Consider the following 21,917-nt stretch of genomic DNA (forward strand, 5'->3'; position numbering starts at 1 on the left):
TTTCGGACCTGAGAAAGAAAGTCTTTACTGAACAAGTGTATACCCTCCCACCCCCCGACTTACTCAGAAACTTAATGAGAAAAGTGTTCTCAAAAAGCTTCTCAGTAGGATCAGCGGAGGACAATTTGTACTGTAAATGCAGCTTGAACAGCATCTCACAGCAGACAAATATCAAATAAAGATCTTTTTAAAAATATGCAAATAAAACCTTTTGGTTCTCAGTTTCCTGAACAGAAAAGAACACACTCATCCTTATTTAAACATCCAAGCAGTGCAGTAATGTGTTGTGTTGTCGTACCGTAGTCGGTGACAGATTTCGGCGCTCGCTGCGGCTCCGTCTCCGTGTTCCTCTTCTTGTTCTTTGACTTCCAGGTGTGGTAAACTTTGAGCCGGCGGTGGAACTCCTCTCTGCAGGCGGCCAGCAGCTCGATGTCTGCAGGAGACAGATTCAGAAAATCAGTGAGAACAAATACGGAAAACTATTACTAAGTGAATGTCAGAACTGTACTTTTTTTCCCCTGGGCAAGGCGACCTTTGAGAAGACAGAATTTCCTTCCAGGAAGTTTGCGTTCGTACCAGCTTGGAACCGCAGAAACAACTATTCTATCCCTGACTTCTAGCTTTCTATTTTCACTTCAAGTTCTGTTACTTTCACTTTCACCTGCAAAACTTGGGCTGCGTTTCATTAGTAGTTCCACTTCCCCTCGTTCACTTCCCCTCAACCCTTGTTCACTTCAGTTTTTTCTTCGCTTATGATGGCGGTGGCCGGAATCCCCCGGAACGATACCAACCAACAATGAAATGCAGCGTTAGTGTTGTTAAGTGCTAAAACTGACTCAGGTTGGTGGCAAACATGGCTTTGCGCTGCTGAGGAGGATCTGGTTAGTCCACACAGCATTCTGGGATGGGGGAAAAACTTGCTCTGGATTATTGGCATTTCTTTAAACCAATCACAATCGGCTTGGGCGGTGCTAAGCTCCGGACGGAGCCATGGTGCCTCTGCAAAATAGTTTCAGGAAGGAACTTGTTTTGGTGGAACATGTGGACGTTCAAAAGTAGTTTTAGTCGTGCAACAGAAAACTCAGATTGGACAGATAGTCTAGCTAGCTGTCTGGATTTACCCTGCAGAGATCTGAGGAGCAGTTAACCATAGTCCTCACAAATCCACCAGAGGTTAGAACGCCAACACAAAGAAAGAGGAAGGTGACGGACATCTGGCCGAAAATGAGGAACATCCGGCAGAATTTCCGGTGGTACCTGAACAATTCCGGAAATTAAATGTTGTCGACATAGACTATTATGAAAGTTATGTTGCATTTCCACTGCATGGTACGGCTCCGCTGGACCCGTTATTTTTTTAATTTTTAACACTTTACTTTAAGGTATCTACATAAGAGTGACATGACACGGTCATGAACACAAGACACTGTCATGACACATGAACTCTAACCCTAACTCTAACTTTATGTCATAAACGTTTGTAACTTGTTTATAATGTTTATGACATGTTCATGACAGTGTCATGTCACTCTTATGTAGATACCTTCAAGTAAAGTGTAACCAAATTTTTTATTAGCAAAAATTTTGGATAGTAGCTGGTACTTTTATTTGTACCACCTCTGTCGAGAATCCAAACCAGCTGAGCCGAGAAGGTGGAGTTAAAACACAATAGACCACTGATTGGTCAGAGAGAATCACGACACGAGACAGCCTGCAAACCTGGCTTTTTTAAATGGCCAAGCTAGCGTCAATAGCAAGCACAACGGCAGCTTGCAAAACTGCACCGTACACTTGACAGAGTGCAGACGGTCCTCTGTTTGGTTGCCAATGAAAGGATCCAGCGAGTGTCACGTTGAAGATGATGTTACGGCAGTGTCACGCGGCGTAACTATGGCGATCCGCTGAGAATCCTGCCTACACTGAGGAGGAACTATCCGCAGTGGAAAACGAAATAGAGAAAAGTACTGGTACCAAAAAACGGAGTTAAATCATGCCTAAATGTGCAGTGGAAATGAGGCATATATCTACTAAATATCAGCCTAACACCAATTTGTTTATCTACCTCCTAAACTCAAAAATGTGGATAGATTTCTATGTATTTTTTAAGTACGTCATCATTTCTAGAATTAATCATTTTCTAAATTAGCTGAGCTACTTAACAATCTTCCCATGTACCCCTGTTTTGGGAACGACTACTCTAAAATAACTTTGTATGCCGCACCAATAAGATTTCCCTTGACTGGAATTAACCACGACTTCATGGTGGTGTTGATGATAAACCTGTTAAACCAACTATTATTACTGTCAGATATATTGACTTTTGTTCATGTTCGCTCCAAACTGCCTCACCGTTAATTATCTATATATCCTTACAAATTAATCAATACAGTGTGTGTGAATGTGCACTCACACGTACATGGACACGTATAAAAACATTTCATCAGGATGATTCAGATCCATTTTTAAGAGGGGATACAAACAAACCTTCAATTTACTCAATTCATCCGAAGGGCAAGGGCTAAAAGTGTGCTATGAGATGCTTGATGCACGCTAAGTGCTGAAGTAACCTGAACAAAAACACTTTGGAGGCTGAAACTTCAATTTAGCGTGCAGAGCTGAACTCCCGGCAGAATGAATCAGAATGTAGCAGGTGTCAACAACCCCTCGTCTGTCGCTCCGTTATGTTTTATTCTGCAGATGATCATGAGCGGCGGCCGTGACCGCATCAGTATTCAGTCCGGTCCTCTGTCTGGGAGGCGAGCTGAGCGCCCTGTTAACAGCCAACACAGTCACTGCTGTTTGTCCATGTGCGGCCGCCCAGCAGGCTTTTGCTCCCGCACACGTTCCATTTCTGGGACGCTGCCCTGCTCGTCCTTCACACTTACTGCTGCGTGAGATAAGGACCGCTGAGCTCAGTATTGAAACTCAACATTATGAGAGGATAACAGAGGAAAGGTGGTAGATATTCTCCCCTGGCTCTTTGCTTTCCCCCTATATTGAATCATATTCAGCACGAGGAGGGAGAATTATTTGGACATCCACTATCATATCAGTGTGCTGCCGTTTTAACCTTTGTCCTCCTTTTGTTGTTGGAATGCTGTTGCGTGAACAAACAATCTGTTGTTCTTTGTTTCCATCTTTTACTTACCATGCTGCAAAAATACAATGTTACTCAAAGCAATAGACCTTTTTCACGGCAGACATGTTATGTCATAGTAGGAAAAGCACAGGTGTATTCAAACCCATTAATGATGGCTGCATTCCTCTTAGGAGAGGTCCTGGTATTGTTCATGCTGACTCACTGAAATAGCTTTCTGGGACACTTGATGGAATTGAGCCATCAGCCATCGTTAAGGTTATCAAGTTCAGCTGTGCTTTTCCTACTATGACAAGTCCAAATGTCTGCTGTGAAAAAGGTCCATAGTTTGACGTTTTGACGTCGTATGATGGTACGAAGCTACAGTACTGGCAGCTAGTTAGCTTAGCATAACAGGGTTTCTTCAGCATAGAGGAATTTTTGGCGCCCCCCCAAAGAGGTTTTAGCCAGCGCCAAATGAAAATCACGAGCGCCTAAATGTCTATGACTTCCAGAGTTAACTCCCCACCCCTCTCTCCAATATATAGCATCAGTAATGTTTCATGACCGTTTGAAAACTCCTTGTAGTCGTGGTGAATAGTTGCCCACTGTTGTCCGTGTTTTGGTGCTTAATATGTGTTCCCCCAATGGCCCGTTCTGAGCCAGGAAAAACCCTGCATAAAGACTGGAAACAGTGGAAAACAGCTCTGTCCAAAGTTACCAAATGGTGTGTATTTCACACCGAACACAAAGCTAATTTTCCGTGCATCGTAACTACCATAGACTGTATGGTAATCACATACAAAGTCAACTCAAAGACACAAATTATGTTCGGCTGGGCGACACAAATTACACGTATTCTTCCAAGAACTTTGTGTGACTCTCTCCCGAAAGCCTTTCATTGTTAAAAAAAAAAGAACATCGCTCTCTTCCTGTTCCATCTACCGATGCCAATCCAAATCTGACTTTTCAACTCAACGAGAGGTCACATTACACACAACTTTGTCACAACAATCCTGACGTTTTAAAATCAAAGTGGTAATGACTCAGCAATACTAGCCCCGTATCTATATAAAAGATCATCTTCTTTCTAAATGTCAGTGTGAAGGCTGAGTAGCTAGCAGCAGTCTGATTTTTTTCATACACCGGGTATGGCTGTGGTATCATCATGATGAGTTTTTGTAAAATGAGTCTCTCTCTGTTCTGCCCGACCAGCGATTCACTCCCACATGAGAGAAGTGGCCATAAAATGAGGCAGAGTTCACAGAAATAAAGAGTAAGTGGTGTGGAAAGTGAAGCTGTGGCAGATATTTCTGTCAAAGCTGACCATTTGGTGGGAATGAGGCTAAAACACTTGTGATGTATCAATTATGAGAGCCTTGCAGTGTGAGGATAAGAACATAGTTTGTCCGAACAGCGGCGCTAAATGAAAAGTCAAGGGGTCATTAAACATCAAACCGGTTCATCCTCTTTAGAGCTGGAATGTGATCAACCAGTTCAATGGCTGTCTGTCTGTCAGATATCTTGATGTACAAAATGGACATTTTAACCTGAGGACACAGGTTTAAGTGCCCAACATAAAAAATGCTTAAACCTTTTAGGGATCATCCTCTGAAGATCAAGAATATACATAGCAAATTTTAAGGAGGACTGGTCATTTGTTTTTCAAGATACCACGTCATGGACCAAAGCAGTTTTCAAATTTTGACCTGATCGAGGCGCTGCTGGAGAAGTCATTCAAATGTAGGGCTGGGTACCGAATTCAATAGGCACCGACCAAATTGCCTCTAAACTATCGAAAAATGCCTCGTCATTCAATACCCCATTTCAATACCTAAGGAGTAAATCTCATCAGCGTCAGTGAGCCAATAAGCACGCAGCATGCTTCTACCAAGATCCAATAATGTCTGTGATTGGCTGTCTAACGTTACACAGAGACGGGGTTCACATAGTAGGAGCTGAAACATAAATACTAATGTTTGTGCAGTAATGTGTAATGTTGTAATTTCTTTCTTTTGTTAAAATGGATATTATAAAATTGGTATCAAAAAAAGTATCATTCAGGTACTCAAAGTCACGGTGTTGGTATTGGTATTGAGATTTTTTGAACAATACCCAGCCCTTTTTTAAATGAAACCAGTTCATCCTCTGAGGAGCATGAATGTAATATGTTTCATAGCAATCTTCCTGTTATAACAGGAGATATCTTGTGTACTAAGATGACATTTTTACCTGAGGAAAGTTCATGTCAAGAAAATCAAAATGGTTCATCCTTTGGGGAGCATGATTGGCTCAGTAGAAGTATTTACTAGATTTAGATGTCATATTTACAATTGATAGTTTTGGACTAATGTTAATGGAAAGACATTTAGATTCATCCTCTGAGGATTAAGAATATCCATCACAAGATTTTCATAAAACATTTTCTTAATGCACAATGTAATTAATAAAGTTGCTGTTGGATATATCATAGGGTCAATGAAATGAAAACTGGTTCATCCTCTGGGGTGCTCCACAATTTTCATTTGCAGATAAGATAATAGAGCTTCAAAGATAAATCGATTACTTATCTAACTATTAAATTAACCGCCAACTATTTTAATAATCGATTCGTTTTGAGTCATTTTTTAAGAAAGACAAGTTAAAAAACTTCTCTGATGTCAGCTTGTTAAATGTGAATATGTTGTAGTTTCTTCTCTCCTCTGTGACAGTAAACTGAATATCTTTGAGTTGTGGAGAAAAGAAGACATTTGAGGACGTCATTTTGGGCTTTTTGGCAAACACTGATCCACATTTTTCACCATTTTCTGACATTTAGAGACCATACAGCTAATCCATTAATCGAGAATGAAAAAAAATCGTAATTTACGGCCCTAAAGATATTAAATATTAAGCGTGCAAATGTTACATTTTGACCTAAGGCTGGGGCTACAGGAAAGGTCAGAGGGTTACCAAAACTGTTCGGCCTTATCCTCTGGAGATCATGAATACTCATTAGAAATTGAATAGAAATATGACTTTAAATATTTCTTATATTACTTTGAGATAGTTTGTTCTGGAATTAAGTATTTGTCATGGGAGAATTTTGGCTTGAAAGTGGTAGTAGAGTAAAGGCTAGGATGTCCGTAAAGTTTTTTGAAATCTTCATCTGGGGACCATGAAAATCAATATCAGATTTCATGCCAATATGGCAAATATAGCTCTGTGTTGAAACAGACTTACAGTATGTTCAAGCCTATTTCTAGTGCAACAACAACTGAACAGGAGTGTAAAATGTTTTTGTTTTTTTTGACGTACTGTACGTCAGTTTTCCAATGCCTATTTACGATCAATACCAGCAACATCCCGTTGGCGTGCACCAAATGTGTTTAGCAGGAATATAGTCTATATCCACAATGTTCCACTTCAGGGATTGCTCTGATGCTGCTGGAAATTCCGCCGAAAGTCACTCTTTTTGTGTTGGCGTTCTAACCTCCGGTGGACTCATGAGGACTATGGTTAACTGCTCCTCAGATCTCTGCAGGGTAAATCCAGACAGCTAGCTAGACTATCTGTCCAATCAGAGTTTTCTGTTGCACAACTAAAACAACCTTTGAACGTCCACATGTTCCACCAAAACAAGTTCCTTCCCGAGACTATTTTGCAGAGGCACCGTGGCTCCGTCTGGAGCTTAGCACCGCCCAAGACGATTGTGATTGGTTTAAAGAAATGCCAATAAACCAGAGCATGTTTTTCTCCCATCCCAGAATGCTGTTTGGACTAGCCAGACCTTCCTCCACCGCAGCGCTGTGGAGGAAGGTCTGGCTGTGCGAGACTATCAGGAATATGACTGCAGCGTGTCAACGTGTCGATGACTCGTATTGCTGTGGTGACAAACCAAACCGTGACACTCACCACATGAGGTATTGATGGCGTCCCGCAGCTCAGCGTACTTCCACTTGCTCAGCTCGTACTTCTTGGCGCCGGCAGCGGCCTTGGACGCCTGAACCTGTGGACCTCTAATATGGGAAACAAGATAAAAAAAGGGGACGCGGGGAGTCAGCAACAAAGAGCCACAAGCAAGGTGTTGTGGGAAAACCGGCAGCAGGGAACAGGGAAATTTGCTTCATTCTGAACTTTTGTCAAAAAGGATTTACAAGTAATGTGTTAACTTATAAAGAAGATGGGTGGAGCTTACAGAGAGTCAGATGGAATACAACAAAACTGGAGATAAAGTTCCCAAAATTTGGTGTCAATAGATAAAAAAAATGTGGGAGGAGATAGGTTTAAGAAGTTTTGCAGTTTTTGCAAAAAGTAGAGTGATGGGCTTCAAAATTGCTACAGTTCGACGTAAGATGTGACGTTGTAGCATGTACGGTCATTTGTTTAGAATTTTAGATGGCTGTTGTAGTGCCACCATTAGCATACAAATTGCACTGATTAAGTACGGCATAGGACTGGACTTGTGTGTAAAGTTTGGTGAGTTTTCATGCATGGGAACATGGACCCCAATAGAGCAGTTATTATACATTTTCCATGTTTTACTCCATTTTCTGACCACATGACATCTGTTGTGTGTTGTTAAAGTCTAAAAGGTGGTTTAAAAAGTACCTGAATCGCCTTTTACAGTAAACTCCACCCACCTGAAAGTCACCAAAGTAACAAGAATTACAGATTCAACACAACACATGTAAGTAACAGTGGTTTGTTGCAGCTGCAGGATCATTGCAGAAGGAGAAAGCGAGGAGAAACAGGGTCAGATTAGCAGCGTTGCAGTCAAAAGGGAAAGAGAAAAATATGTCTACAAAAGAACTACAGAGGATCCGAGATTGTTAAAATGCATGCTGTTTCAGTCGCCAGGAGTCAAAGGGCGCCTCTGGTTTGACGGCGATGAGTGGCAGCTCACTCTGCTAAATTATAAATGACCGTTGGACCGCTTTAAAACCGTACAGCTCGTCTCCAGCTGTGGGCTTCTGCTGTTGGCATGCTGACAGGCCTGATTAATCCGTGACCAGGATTTGCCCTTTTTAGAACACCGGGAAGTTGGAGGCGGGGCCCTGCTGGCTCTCTAATCCTATTGGGTTGCTCTGCATCTCACGCTTGGCAGGGAGAAGCTGTCCTCGGACCTGAGGCGGCTGTACCGTGATCCCAACAGGCACACGTTGGCTTATGGCAGCGAGCTAAGTCACTTTCTGGCGCTGCTTCCTGACGCTGAGTGTTTGAGGCGTAGTGAGAGGCGGCCTGAGCCAATTAGCCGCAGTAATCTGATGAGAAAGTGCACCGTCACTCGCAGAGGTGCTGCAGCGGCCGCCCACCAAGAGTCTGGTTCTGTCCGAGGTTTCTGCCTGTTTAAAGGAAGTTTTTCCTCGCCACTGTCACACCAAATGCGTGCAATTGCTCTTGGGGTGAGGAATTGTTGGGCCCCTGTAAATGATAGTGTGTTCTAGACCTACTCTATCTGTCAAGTGTCCTGAGATAACTTCTGTTGTGAATTGACACTATAAATAAAAGTTGAATTTAATTTCAGTGTAGCTTTTACCTGGTCCGATCATTGAGGTCCCGCCTACAATGGTAAATTGATACGCCAAAGTGGGCTAGGTCTATTGCGTCCCCCCAAAAAAAATTGATTGGAGTCATTACAACGCATCTATAAAATGAATGTGAATGGGAAGTTAGGGTTAGGGTTTTTACAAAGACCTTGCTGGTCTTGCGTTCCGATATTTCCTGAAGTTTGCCACACCGCGGTCACGCTTTGGGTTCTGCTTTCGCGGACTCCGCGGGGTCGTCGGGGCTGACTTGCGGCGGGGATGCTTGGACCCCGTCATAACTGCTTGCAGTTCTGGTTTTGCTTATTTTTGTTTTTTGTGTGAAATAGTGAAATACTTTGTGTCTTGTAAGTTTTTTGTTGTTTATTTTGTATGTTGGCTGACATAAAAACTATTCATTCGTTCATGAAAACATTGGAGTTGCAGACTTGAAACCAGGCGTTTTTGTTTCGTGTTTTTTTTTTTTTAAACCCAGGAGCAGCTAAAGTATCTGCCCATCACCCTGCAGAGTCAGCAGGGCTGAGGGCCGGCCGCTGTACGGAGAGGTAGAATAAGAAAAACGTGCAAAGAGAAAAGGATTCAAAATGAACAAGAAGATACAATAACCTGCCGTGGATCTTAGACTCTGAGGGGAATTCTGAGGGAATTAACTCAGAATTATTGAATTACATTTGGATTAGCAACAAATCAACTGAACTCTCCAAGAGGATTTCTGCATCATTTATTCGTCTTTTGATCAAAAATTGTTGTGGTAAAGTGAAGCGGTAGATTGTGTGGAGATTTTCACTGAGGACGGAGATTCAGTTTGTATGAATGGTTTCTACCCACCTAGACAGAAGTTCAGTCATTTCCTTGGCCATTTCTTCCCTAAAAAGCATGACGGCCCAAGTTTAAAAAAAGTTAGTATATTGTTGGATGTGGTGTTTTTTGGCATACAACTACAGTGGTGCTCGTACGTTTATGAACCCATGCTAAAGTTGACTAAAAAGAGGAATAAAAATAACTATCTTTTGGAAATTGGTCTTAATGCATTAATTTAAAAAAATGAGGAAAAATCCAACCTTTAAAGACACCAATTTTCTTTGTGAATGAATAATGTATCGTAAATAATTTCATGGATCCAGGATACTATGCATCCTGATAAAGTTCCCTTGGCCTTTGGAATTAAAATACCCCCACATCATCACATACCCTTCACCATACCCCCACATCATCACATACCCTTCACCATACCCCACATCATCACATACCCTTCACCATACCCCACATCATCACATACCCTTCACCATACCTAGAGATTGGCATGGTTTTATTTCAGTTAGCCTAATAGCTGTTTTGATTTGCATTGAGAGATGATTTTATAGAAAGTACCCCAAGCCAATCTCTAGGTATGGTGAAGGGGATGTGATGATGTGGGGCTATTTTAATTCCAAAGGCCAAGGGAACTTTATCAGGATGAAAAGTATCCTGGATCCATGAAATAAAAAATTAAAATCTGCCTGCCTCTATGGGAATCTAACATAGGGATGTACTGACTTATGCCCCTGTATTTTAAGGAAGAACATTTATTTATTTACGATGTCCTTAAAGGGTGGATTTTTCCTATTTTTTTTAATTAATGCTTTAAGATCAATTTCCAAAAGATGATTTTTTATTCCTCTTTTTAGTCAACTTTAGCATGGGTTCATAAACTTAGGAGCACCACTGTATTTATACAAAATACGGACTGCACAGAAAAAAATCTGTAGATGAATAACAAGAGTAACAAATCCATATCATATCCATGTTGGATTCTTCAGTCTGTGAAGTTCTTTATTCTTTTACTGTACATCATAAAATATCTATTAGTACTAGTTGAAAGCCAACTGGATTTAAAGTTTTGTTCCTGAGGATGCTTTACTGCTTGCCTCATATTGTCTTTAACTTTTTATATTCTTAGACAGTTTGTAAGGGAAGAAATATCATAAATACTGCAGCGATATTTGTAACAAGCCCTGCGATGGAAAGAAAAACCATCTGGTGTTTTTGAAGTGCTTCGATGCACATCCTCAAAGTGTGGAACAGTGTAATGTCGCCACGACTACAGCTCACTCAGGACATAAAGCATCAATTTCAACTTTCAGAGGGACTCTGTATGTTGGTCGCTTCAGGGTAAGAGCAGAGAGAGAGGTCTGAGGGAGGAGGCTGCCGCTCAACGCTATGCCATGAAAAAGTGAAGCCGAAAGCCGCAGCCGACAGACGCACCGAGTGCTTTAACATCCCAGGATGCAGTGTTCAACTATGTTTGACCTCCCGAGCAACACAGATGGTGTAAATCACTGCAGACTACAGAGGAGTGCATCTGACGTATGCAGCCTCTTATATATATACCTTAGCAAAAACGACAACATGTCTACGTGTAGCAAGTGTTTGGTGTGTTGGTATTGGGAGGAAACCTACATGGTCAAGCTCTTGAGTACTGTGGTTCCCGCCGTGCTGCAAACAGAAGATTATAGGATTATAAGACGGAGCGTCACTGGACAACGTCACAAAACCAATCAAGAGAAGGGGAAGGTGATTCCTTTTTTATCCCCCTGAGTCTAAACCAAGAAATGATTCTTCTTCTGACTCTGATCACAGGACACGGCCCGAATTTATCAAACAGCTGGAGGGGACATTTTGGACATCAGTGAAAGAGAAAAGTAGAAATTATTCACTTTAACGCCTGTCAACGTTAGATCCTGTCCGTACGTTAGATATTTGGACGGAGTCTCCTTTCTGTACTCTGCATTCATTTCGTCCGTACTTGTGGACGTTTTGATACTAACCCACTTAAAAAAAAAATCTAAACTATCCCTTTTAGGAGTCATTTGTTCTTTCACAAGTTCTATAGCTTTTCTCTAAATGATGAAAACGTATAAATAGGAGCATTGCCTTTAAAAGGTTACTCCTACACTTTGTTGAAAGTAAGAGTGAGTCAGTGGGTTAATGCTTCTTATTATTTTACCCCTAAGAAGTTTTCTTATAATACAGAAGTTTGATAAACCCGGGCCCAGATCACGTTTCTGTTGGGTGACAATCACGTTGGTGCAACCATTAATACTGCTAATTACGTTGGTCAAATGTGGACGATAAAAGTTATTCTACCTTAAAGAGTAACTACCATTTTGTTCCAACCTGGACCCTATTTTCCTATGTTTTTGTGTTTAAGTGACTGATGGGAACAACCATCTTTGACATTGGTCCAAGCTACAATGTAAGTTAATAGGGCAATTGTCCAGCTTGTATTTACGTTCACAAAAGTGCTCGTTTTGCCACTGACAGACTCAGATTAATATTCTAAGTGTCTGACAACATTATGGAAAGGATTTCTAAGGAGAATGACCTTTCTGTTGAAGAGTAAGATCCTTTTTTTAAACATAAAAACATTCGCGAAATTGCGTTCGCTAAACCCACCAGACCACCAGTAAATAAACATCATTTTAGCATCGTAAAATACACTTCATTCAAAGCCGACAGAAACAAAATAAAACTATGAAAAGCCGTTTGGCATCGTCTTTCCACTTTTCCAACCATCACAACTCTAGTTTGGTTGAAATAAACAAATAGTTTAACGATTTACATGTGAAAATATGTTGGCTCTATACACGCTAAAAGTATTGTTTTTTCAAATGAAGTCTGGTGCGTTTAGTGCTAGCGACATCAGAGCTGTTTCTGGTTAAACAGAAAGGTCTCAAAGATGTTTTAAAGCTCTATCTCTGAAGGGAACCTTTCCATAATGTTGTCAGACACTTAGAATATTAATCTGAGCCTGTCAGCGGCAAAAACAGCATTTTTAGTCGATGCTAACTGATGATGCATATTTGATCCATAGGGTTATATTACAGCCCGGCCTGTGGCTGCCGTTCACAGCGTTCACACTTAATACTGGACCAATGTCAAAGATTGTTGTTCCTATCAGTCACTTACATAGGAAAATAGGGTCCAGGTTGAAACAAACAGTAGTTACCCTTTAAATAAAAATGAAAGTGCCTGCTAGTAAACTTGTGCCACTGTTAGTTTAGAGAGCAAAGCGGTGCTCGCTCGGCTGGCAGATTGTTACAGCATGCAGGGGGTGGTTATGGTTTTAAAAAGGGCAGGTGGGATTGGGGGATTAAATCAAAGGGTTGAATCGCTGGGTCTTACGCTGCTCTCTCTGGGGACGATGGAACTGAGGAGCCATTACTGGGAGGGGAAAAAAAGAAAAAACAAAGAAGAAAATGGTTAAAAACACAGGATCGAATGGATGGACCATGGTTCCTCCAGAGTCTGAGAGGTTTAAAGATTTAAAATGACAGTTTCTGCTCTGAAATAACTCAGAGAAGTTGCTGAATAGAACTACCAGGAGCCAAATGTCCGACAGAAACTTCCAGTCAACAAAATGTCAAACTGAGCAACAGGAAATCGGACAGTTTTTCAGCCTTTCCTGCCGCTGACAGACTGTGATGCATTATCAATGGTTTAGCTTCGGCTTCAGGATCATAAAACATTCAGCGTGTGAGTGAATGTTGAACCCACACTGAACATAAAGCATCATATCAGCTCCTGTTGAATAATAAGTCACTCTATCCTGTCAAACCTGAACCCACTGGAACATGACAAATATACAGTTTTTATATCATTATTAAATGACATTGAATTGAAGCCAAAGGTTCACGGTCAGCTACAAAACAGGGATTCAGAAGAGTTGATGCCAGATAATCAAACACATCCTCTTGTGTAGCCGGAGTTTTTGGTGGTCGGAGTTTAAAAACGTCTCTGAAAAAAGACAAACCTTCTTTAGTGGTTTCTCGACTTTAAAGGTCCTATGACATGCTGCTTTTTGGATGTTTTCATATAGGCCTTAGTGGTCCCCTAATACTGTATCTGAAGTCTCTTTATATAGACCTTAGTGGTCCCCTAATACTGTATCTGAAGTCTCTTTTATATAGACCTTAGTGGTCCTCTAATACTGTATCTGAAGTCTCTTTATATAGACCTTAGTGGTCCCCTAATACTGTATCTGAAATCTCCTTTATATAGACCTTAGTGGTCCTCTAATACTGTATCTGAAGTCTCTTTATATAGACCTTAGTGGTCCCCTAATACTGTATCTGAAGTCTCTTTATATAGACCTTAGTGGTCCTCTAATACTGTATCTGAAGTCTCTTTTATATAGACCTTAGTGGTCCCCTAATACTGTATCTGAAGTCTCTTTATATAGACCTTAGTGGTCCCCTAATACTGTATCTGAAGTCTCTTTTATATAGACCTTAGTGGTCCCTTAATACTGTATCTGAAGTCTCTTTTATATAGGCCTTAGTGGTCCCCTAATACTGTATCTGAAGTCTCTTTATATAGACCTTAGTGGTCCCCTAATACTGTATCTGAAGTCTCTTTTATATAGACCTTAGTGGTCCCTTAATACTGTATCTGAAGTCTCTTTTATATAGGCCTTAGTGGTCCCCTAATACTGTATCTGAAGTCCTGGCCTTGTCCAACTGCCATGATGTCTCTCTCTCTCTCATGGGTGGGCCAAATTCTCTGGGTGGGCAAAGCAGAGAAAGGGGAGGTAACCTTTCCCCTTATGACGTCATAAAGAGAAGATTCCAGATCGGCCCATCTGAGCTTTCATTTTCTCAAAGGCAGAGCAGGATACCCAGGGCTCGGTTTACACCTATCACCATTTCTAGCCACTGGGGGACCATAGGCAGGCTGGGGGAACTCATATTAATGTTAAAAAACCTCATAAAGTGAAATGTTCATGCCACGGGACCTTTAAAAAGAGGCTACTAAAGCTGGATATCATTTGAATTCTTTCTAAACATTTTATACGATACTAAGTCTCGAGTGTCTGTACCGATACCCAGACAATACTTTTCAACACTGCTCTTTGTTACATCTTACAAACAGAGCCAAACTTAAACGTCTAAAAACTAGAGATGTTCCAATACCATAACTTCCTTCCTGATACCGATCCCTGAACTTGCGGATCGGCCAATGAATCTTATATGATTGCTGTCATTGTTTTATGGCCTGGCTCAGGTTTGATTGGTTGTATAATACGAATACAGAACATCCAGAGAACAAATGCCATAAACCTTCCTTCCCTTATCTACTTTGACAGTCAGTTATAACCTAACCAAATAACCTAAATAAACTACTTTCGAGTAGATTTCTATTTAGTGTAGCGGTGTTGGGTACCTGCGTAGGCCCGCGTCGATCTGCACCTCCTCAGGGATGAGCTCCGACTCGCTCTGAGCGATCCTCAGCGCCAGCTCGCGGTCCCGCCTCTCCTGCTCCAGGATGGTCTGCCGGGACGCCTCGTGCTCCCGCTCCGCCTGCAGCTGCAGCTCCATCTCCACCTGCACGCCCACACACGCACACGCACACACACACGCACGCACAGACCGACAGACAGACACGCACGGCCACACATGCAAACATGTGCGCACACACACACACACACACACACACACACACACACACACACACACACACACACAGCTTTTTTAAGGTTCAAGGTTTCCTTATTTGTCATGTGCACAACAATAACATTAGTAGTCGCTGAAAATCTTCAGCCTCAGGCACCTCGAACAATGCTCATGAAATCACAAAAAAAAAACAAATAAAAGCAAAATCTGAATCTGAGACAAAAGAGAAAATAAAATAAAATAGTGCAAGTTAAGATACAGGGTTACAAAATAACAAATAAAATGTGAATCAAGTAGTATAATTATATAATAAATACATTTGTGTAGACAGTATTGCAATGAACAAAATGTAGTAGTGAATATATGCATCATTTTATAATATATATATATATATATATATATATATATTTTTTTTTTTACTGGCTGTACTATGTGAGAACGTGTCCATTCGCTGCCCACCTGGAGTGTCGGTGCTGCTGGTAACATATGTTCATGTGTGGTAGTGTTGGAGAGGAGATGTCGGCTATCTGCAGGTGTCAGATATCTGCCAGACTGCAGCAGCGTGGTTAGAGCTTGCTGCGTTCTGTTAATAGGACATTAAAGTCAGGATCCTGCTGTTTACAAATGCAGATGTCACCCGACATTTATCAAACTGACTTTCATTTTAACAGCAGCATAGACAATACGTAATTAAGTAACGCCCTCACCGGAGGGGAAAACAACTCCTGGCTCTACACTGGCTGCATCTCATGGCCCTTATTTGATAGCTCCTCGACTCCTCGGTCGAACCGGAAGTTGTTCTGTCCCTCCTCGGTGAAGGCCGCCTCAAAGCTCTCACTTCTGCCCCGAGGACCGAAGAGTGTAGCCTGGCTCCGCCCTCTACTTCCACTCAATTTTTATTTTCCTTCAGTATTCCGTCTGGGTTTGCGGTATATTCTTGGGTTTTCTCCGGCCAATCTTTACCGGTCCAATCAGTGAACAGAGGGAGTGGCTGAGAACGATGACGTTGAGGTCGTGCTCTAGTTTGAGTTGTAGTTCCGTAATGGCGGCGGAGAAAGATGCGAGCGAAGCCATTCGGTCCGTTGTGGCAACGCTGCTGAATATCCAGAAGTTAAAGCCCGAGCAAGAACAATCTTTGCTGAGTTGTGTTGGTGGCCATGATGTTGTGGCCCTCCTCCCCACGGGGGGCGAAGAGACTTAATTATTATAATTTTTTTCCCGTTTGAATTGAGCCATGAATTACACATATGACAGTCCTTCCAGAAAAATGTGTTTTGTGTTCGTTTCGGGCAAAAATCCTTGATTATGTGGCACGTTTTCTTAAAAAATGTGATGAAATATGCGGGATATTTATGCAATTTTATGCGATGAAATTGCGTGAACTTGCAAAAACTGCGGTTTCATCGTGGCTTCATCGCGGGGTTTGCAGGTTTTCGATGATGTTCAGGTCGCATAATTACGTCACTTCATAACGTTCCCATGGCAACAGTGGGAAATGGCTGCTCTTGTGTGAAGTAAACGCAATATTTTTCAACTTTCTGCTAAGATATATGTGACTTTTTTGCAACAAAAAATGTGGGGATTATGAAATCATGCAAGCCCGGAAATCGGCAATTTATGCTTCGAAAGTGCGGCGTATTTGAAGAAATGTGGCCCCCGCATAAATATGCGGACTTTGGCTGTTTATGCATTGAATTATGCGATCGCATAATCACGTTTTTCTGGAGGGACTGATATGATGTTCGGTAATTTAAAAGATGTGGGAGGATAGGGCTTAAATTGAAGGGAAATGTAGGAACACGAGACCTAATTTTGAAAATGTCCTAGAAATGTGGAACATAGAGCTGTGGGACCATAGGGCCTAATTTTAAGAAGAATCTTAGAAATGTGGAAACATAGGGCTGTGGGACCATTGGGCTGTGGGACCATAGGGCTGTGGGAACATAGGGCTGTGGGACCATAGGGCTGTGAGATCATAGGGCTGTGGGACCATAGGGCTGTGGGAACATAGGGCTGTGGGACCATAGGGCTGTGGTGACATTGGGCTGTGGGACCATAGGGCTGTGGGAACATAGGGCTGTGGGACCATAGGGCTGCGAGAACATAGGGCTGTGGGACCATAGGGCTGTGGGACCATAGGGCTGTGGGACCATAGGGCTGTGGGAACATAGGGCTGTGGGACCATAGGGCTGTGAGATCATAGGGCTGTGGGACCATAGGGCTGTGGTGACATTGGGCTGTGGGACCATAGGGCTGTGGGAACATAGGGCTGTGGGAACATAGGGCTGTGGGAACATAGGGCTGATCCCGTATTTTCACAGTCTGATATTTCTAAAACCTTCTACTAAAAGCTGCTGTGTGGTGGGATGCACCACCAACATTAAAAGGACCCAGAACTGTTACAACTCAGAACAGCATCAGATAGTGACAGCATTAGACTCTGGTTCCAATTCCTCAAAAGTGAGTGATTTTATTTTTATTTTTTATTTTTTTTATATCACAGTAATTTGAATATCTTTGGGTTTTGACCTGCTGAAGATGTGACTTTGCACTGTTAAAGCAAAGACTGGAATTGTGTTCAAACTGTAGATGTACACACACAAAAAACAATTTAAGCTATGAAAAGACGCAGGAGGTCCAGTGGACACAGTGAGTTGTTGGTATTCATAGAAGCAGCAGAAAACACCGGCATGAACACACAAGGCGCCCTTCAACCTTCCTACAAACAGAGCAGCCTGGGGGGGGGGTAAGCTTCATCTCCTCCGTCCTGCTCGTTAAAGAAGGAACCAGGGACTCTAAACCCCGATGATTAATGCTCCTGTTTCCACCTTTCTCCATCAAACTACAAGTAAAACGGCTCCTTGACCGACTCAGGAAGGACACGAGGAACTGAAGGTGTTCAGTTCATTACGTGAAGTTTATCTTCAGACACTGAAGATACTGAGGAAGATTTGAAAGTGTGTAAAGTTATGGATATGAACTTTTAACACTGGCAATCACCCTCTGAGGTCTAAGGGCATTTTCTTTCAGCATTTCTTTATTTCTATTTTTACATATCTTCTTAAATTCCCCTTTTAAAAGGTACTTAAATATAACCTGACACCCATGTGTTGCATATCAAAATGTTCAGTACAAACTAAATATATAAATAAAATAATAGATAAATGCATAATAAATGTCGAAAATGAAGTTTTGTAATATAGTTTTTTTGAGTAGAGGGACAATGGAAAAACATTGTTTGGAGGCGCCCACGCGTCCTTTGTCCTCAGAGGGTTAATGACAAATCGTATTTCGATCATAAATATAAACGTGTGGTTGAAGAGAGAAATAAAACGTTGTCACTCCTCTCCTTAAATCCTGAGCCCCGTGGGAGGCTGCAGAGGGACTCGTGAATATTTATGAGAGAGGGGAAACATGCGGAGAAGCCTGATGAGCGTCCATCAGCTGGTGGAAGTGCAGCAGATTTGTGGGTAACACAGCCTGGGGCTCCAGGGCTCCGGGCTCCGGGCCCCCGGCCAGCAGCTTTGATTTGATCCGAACGGCCGCTGCTCCTCACTAATTCTGCGCATGAAGCGGGCCAGGTCGACCCTTTGGGGAACCAACAGAACTCAGCCACGCCAAAAGATGGGCTGGACACAGACACGCTGGATGATAAAGATAAAACCCAGTGAGCAGTCAAACCTGCTCTCTTTCTGCTGTGTCGCACACACACACACACACACACACACACACACACACACACACACACATACATACATACACAGCAATGTGTTGGCATGTGTGAAACAGCAAGACTGAGGCATCTGCCACAGGTTTTATTTATTCTGGTTTTGAGATATCTGTCACAGAGATTTCTGCCGCCGCCTCCAAACCAGGAGAGACTTCCAGAAGCAGCGTGCCTGCGTCTCTGGAGGGGACTACAATATTAGTAGTAGATTAGATTAGATTAGATTCAACTTTATTGTCATTGTGCTGAGTACAAGTAGCCTGGTGAGACCGTCCTGATCTCGGGAGCTCCAGTTTTCCACTCGCAGATCAGCCTGGCATCTTGAGACAGAGAAAAGCCCGAAGAGAAAGGCCGAAGAGCCGTTCGCCAAATGACCGACCAATCAGCGTTGGTTTTGAGGCGGGTTTAGGTGTGACGCAACGAGAAGCGACTTCAGTCTAAACAACGTGGCGGCTTCCACGGATGAGATGAGCGTAGCTATCGCGCAAGTTTTATCCGAATTAGAAAGTATTCCTTCATTGAAAGAAGAGCAAAAAACGGCACTGGAGACTGGTTTCGGCAAGAGTTTGATATATCAACTGGCTCCGCTATTCGTGAAGAAAACTAGCCTCGTGAGACCGTCCTGGTCTCGCGAGCTATATGGCAGAGTCAGGTTAGTGATAGACAGATGGTTTATCCAATCAGCTAACCAGTATTTACGCCCCTTCCCAAAAGTTCTCCAACGGAAAGTTCCAAGATGGATATGCCGAGCAAATCCATCAGGTTAGAGTACAAGTACAAGGACAACGAAATGTAGTTTGCGTCCAACCAGAAGTGCAAAAAAACAGAAAAGTGCAATGTGATGGTCCCTGCTCCATCTCTTTGCCTAAAAAAAACGTTGGAGATGTCCGTCTCAAAACATTCCTACCTCTGATTTAATCCTAAACCTGAACACAAACGCAGTGATACCACGACATGTGTTCTGTTTTTACTTACACCAATGTCCCACTGCTTTCTTTTTAAACTCTGTGTTTAAAACTGGACTCATATTATCCGCACATGTCCATGTGTGACTTCAGGCAGCTGTGATTTCAGAACATTTCATCACGCTGTGGAATAACTGATTACACAAAGTCCTCCTAAAGCAAAGAGAGCTAAAGTTTGATCAAACTTACTCTACAAAGGTCTCACTTTTACCCTCCTTATATTTTCAAACTCCTTCTTACACTTAATATTTACTTAAATATAACATGATATGCACTTAATTTACCTTTTCTCCATATTGTTATACTACTATTTCAGTCTTCTAATTCATGTCTGTTTGTCCTGAAAGAGAGAGCCGTCATTTTGGTTTCTTTCTGTGCTTTAATGTTGTATAAAATGTTTGAGGAATGTTGGAACGAATACCAAAAGTTGAATATAATTCGAATAGTGAAAAAAATCAATACTGTTTGAATGCTGAAATTACTATTTGAATGTGATTTTTTTATAAAAAGGTTGGCTAACGTTAGCTAATCTCCGTCTTCTCGCCTTGGCCTACCCACATTTGTCACTCATGTCACTTCTAATGAACAATAAGTCACGGGAGTGAGAAACACAAGGTATTGTGAGCTAACGTTACGTACCGAGTAACGTTAGTACGGGGGGAGTGACAATCTGCGTCTGGAAATCGGAAGGACAGTAAATAGTTTTAACATGACTTTAAAATCGACATCCACTGAGCCAAAATGCTTACGTTAACGTTAGCTAGCTCGTTCTTGTTTCCTAACTGTGTCGCAAGTTATAGTAACATTAGCTTAGCTGGGAGCTTCATGGAGACAGCTAAAGTTAATGTTAGCTGCCCTACAGCTGTCAGAGTTAGCTTTGACTTCATATATTACCTTCTAACAGCTTTCTCAGTAACGAGACAATCTGAAAGAAACAGGTTGCTTATAAATCAATAAAATAGTAGTGACAGCACCGTTTGGCTTAGTTATCAATGCCGTTAGCATCGTCGCTAACACTACTGCTACTTAGTTTATGACAAATCGTTTCGGCCGTGCTTTCTAACATGATGTCATTGTGCTAACCGAGCACTGTTAGCCTTTACAACAGAGCCGCTTCACTACACTTGTTAGATAATGTTTCATACAGAGTTCTGTGTTGATTTGTGTTTGTCGCTGTGTGCTCGTGGTGGAATATAATGTAAATAAAGTTGCGTGCCAGAAATACAATGCGCCGTGACGTAGGTCTCCTTCAAGGCCAGGCTGATGTTAGAAGTCCCTCTAGTGGACAGAACGTGTATCAACAACCACATGCTGATAGTGGCATTGACGATGCATAAGCCTGAGTAGTGTAGTACATATTAATAACAGGCTGCATTTGAGCATTAAATATTCGAATATTATAAAAAAAAATGAAATTCGAATGGTATTATAGAGGAAGACTGACAGCTCTAGTGTGCGTGTTGACTAAAAAAAGTTAGTACTTGATCTTGGTAAGCAATTTGACAACAATGTAGTAAATATTTTCGGTGCACCAAAAAGTGTGATGGTTTAGATACCAGCAGACAAGCTAATCCAGCACAAATTAGTGCATATAAAGTCACCAAAATGATGTATTTGAACCTCATAATTAAATACAAAATGAGGGAAAACTGCAAAAAGGTCCCCCTTCCACTGGGCTGGGTACGGGCCTGTACTTGGTAAGCATGGAGAGCAGCGACACTTTCCACACTGTGAATCCGGCACATGAGGAGTGAACAGTAGGACTATATAAATGTATCTAGAGACAGTGTTTTCCCAACACAACAAGCTGCAGTAAATGTAAGGTTTAATACCTAGCAAACAACGGCGGTTAAGGGCTCTTACTTCCTGTAATAAACCACTTCTACGCTAGAGTATTTCAGGTTTGGAAGAGAGTCTTCTCTAGTGTGTGTGTGTGTGTGTGTGTGTGTGTGTGTGTGTGTGTATGTTACTTTGCACCTTTGTACTGAAGTGAGTGCTATAAATCCCTTCGGAGCAAACCATCTGAAAACAGCTGCGGGGTTAAAACAACAAAAGGCCGACAGAGTGTGCAGGACGCCCGCGGCGACAGACCCAACACCCACCTGCATCCTTCTCTCCTCCTCCTCCCTCTTCTTCCTCTCCTCCTCTTCCTGCTTCCTCTTCAGCTCCATCTCTGCTTTCCTGATGGAGGGA

The 21,917-nt window shown here is 42.0% G+C and overlaps 2 protein-coding genes across 8 annotated transcripts in view; one reads left to right on the forward strand and one right to left on the reverse strand.

Annotated features, from left to right (window-relative positions):
• Positions 1-21,917, forward strand: part of LOC116045413 — a 977,204-nt gene that overhangs the window by 213,927 nt on the left and 741,360 nt on the right. The window lies entirely within an intron of this gene.
• Positions 1-21,917, reverse strand: part of myo6a (myosin VIa) — a 177,196-nt gene that overhangs the window by 15,474 nt on the left and 139,805 nt on the right. For 2 of the 7 annotated variants that reach the window (XM_035995048.1, XM_035995047.1), the window contains exons 27-33: positions 21,827-21,905; positions 14,803-14,963; positions 12,766-12,804; positions 11,041-11,076; positions 9,430-9,468; positions 6,971-7,074; positions 299-433 (exon numbers count right to left, since the gene is read on the reverse strand). In XM_035995048.1, the coding sequence (XP_035850941.1) occupies positions 299-433; positions 6,971-7,074; positions 9,430-9,468; positions 11,041-11,076; positions 12,766-12,804; positions 14,803-14,963; positions 21,827-21,905 (593 nt within the window). The remainder of the gene's footprint in view (positions 1-298; positions 434-6,970; positions 7,075-9,429; positions 9,469-11,040; positions 11,077-12,765; positions 12,805-14,802; positions 14,964-21,826; positions 21,906-21,917) is intronic. The other 5 variants (XM_035995051.1, XM_035995050.1, XM_035995053.1 and 2 more) reach the window with 3 other exon arrangements.

This window comes from Sander lucioperca, chromosome 19 (genome assembly GCF_008315115.2).
Source record: "Sander lucioperca isolate FBNREF2018 chromosome 19, SLUC_FBN_1.2, whole genome shotgun sequence".
Lineage (NCBI taxonomy): Eukaryota > Metazoa > Chordata > Actinopteri > Perciformes > Percidae > Sander > Sander lucioperca.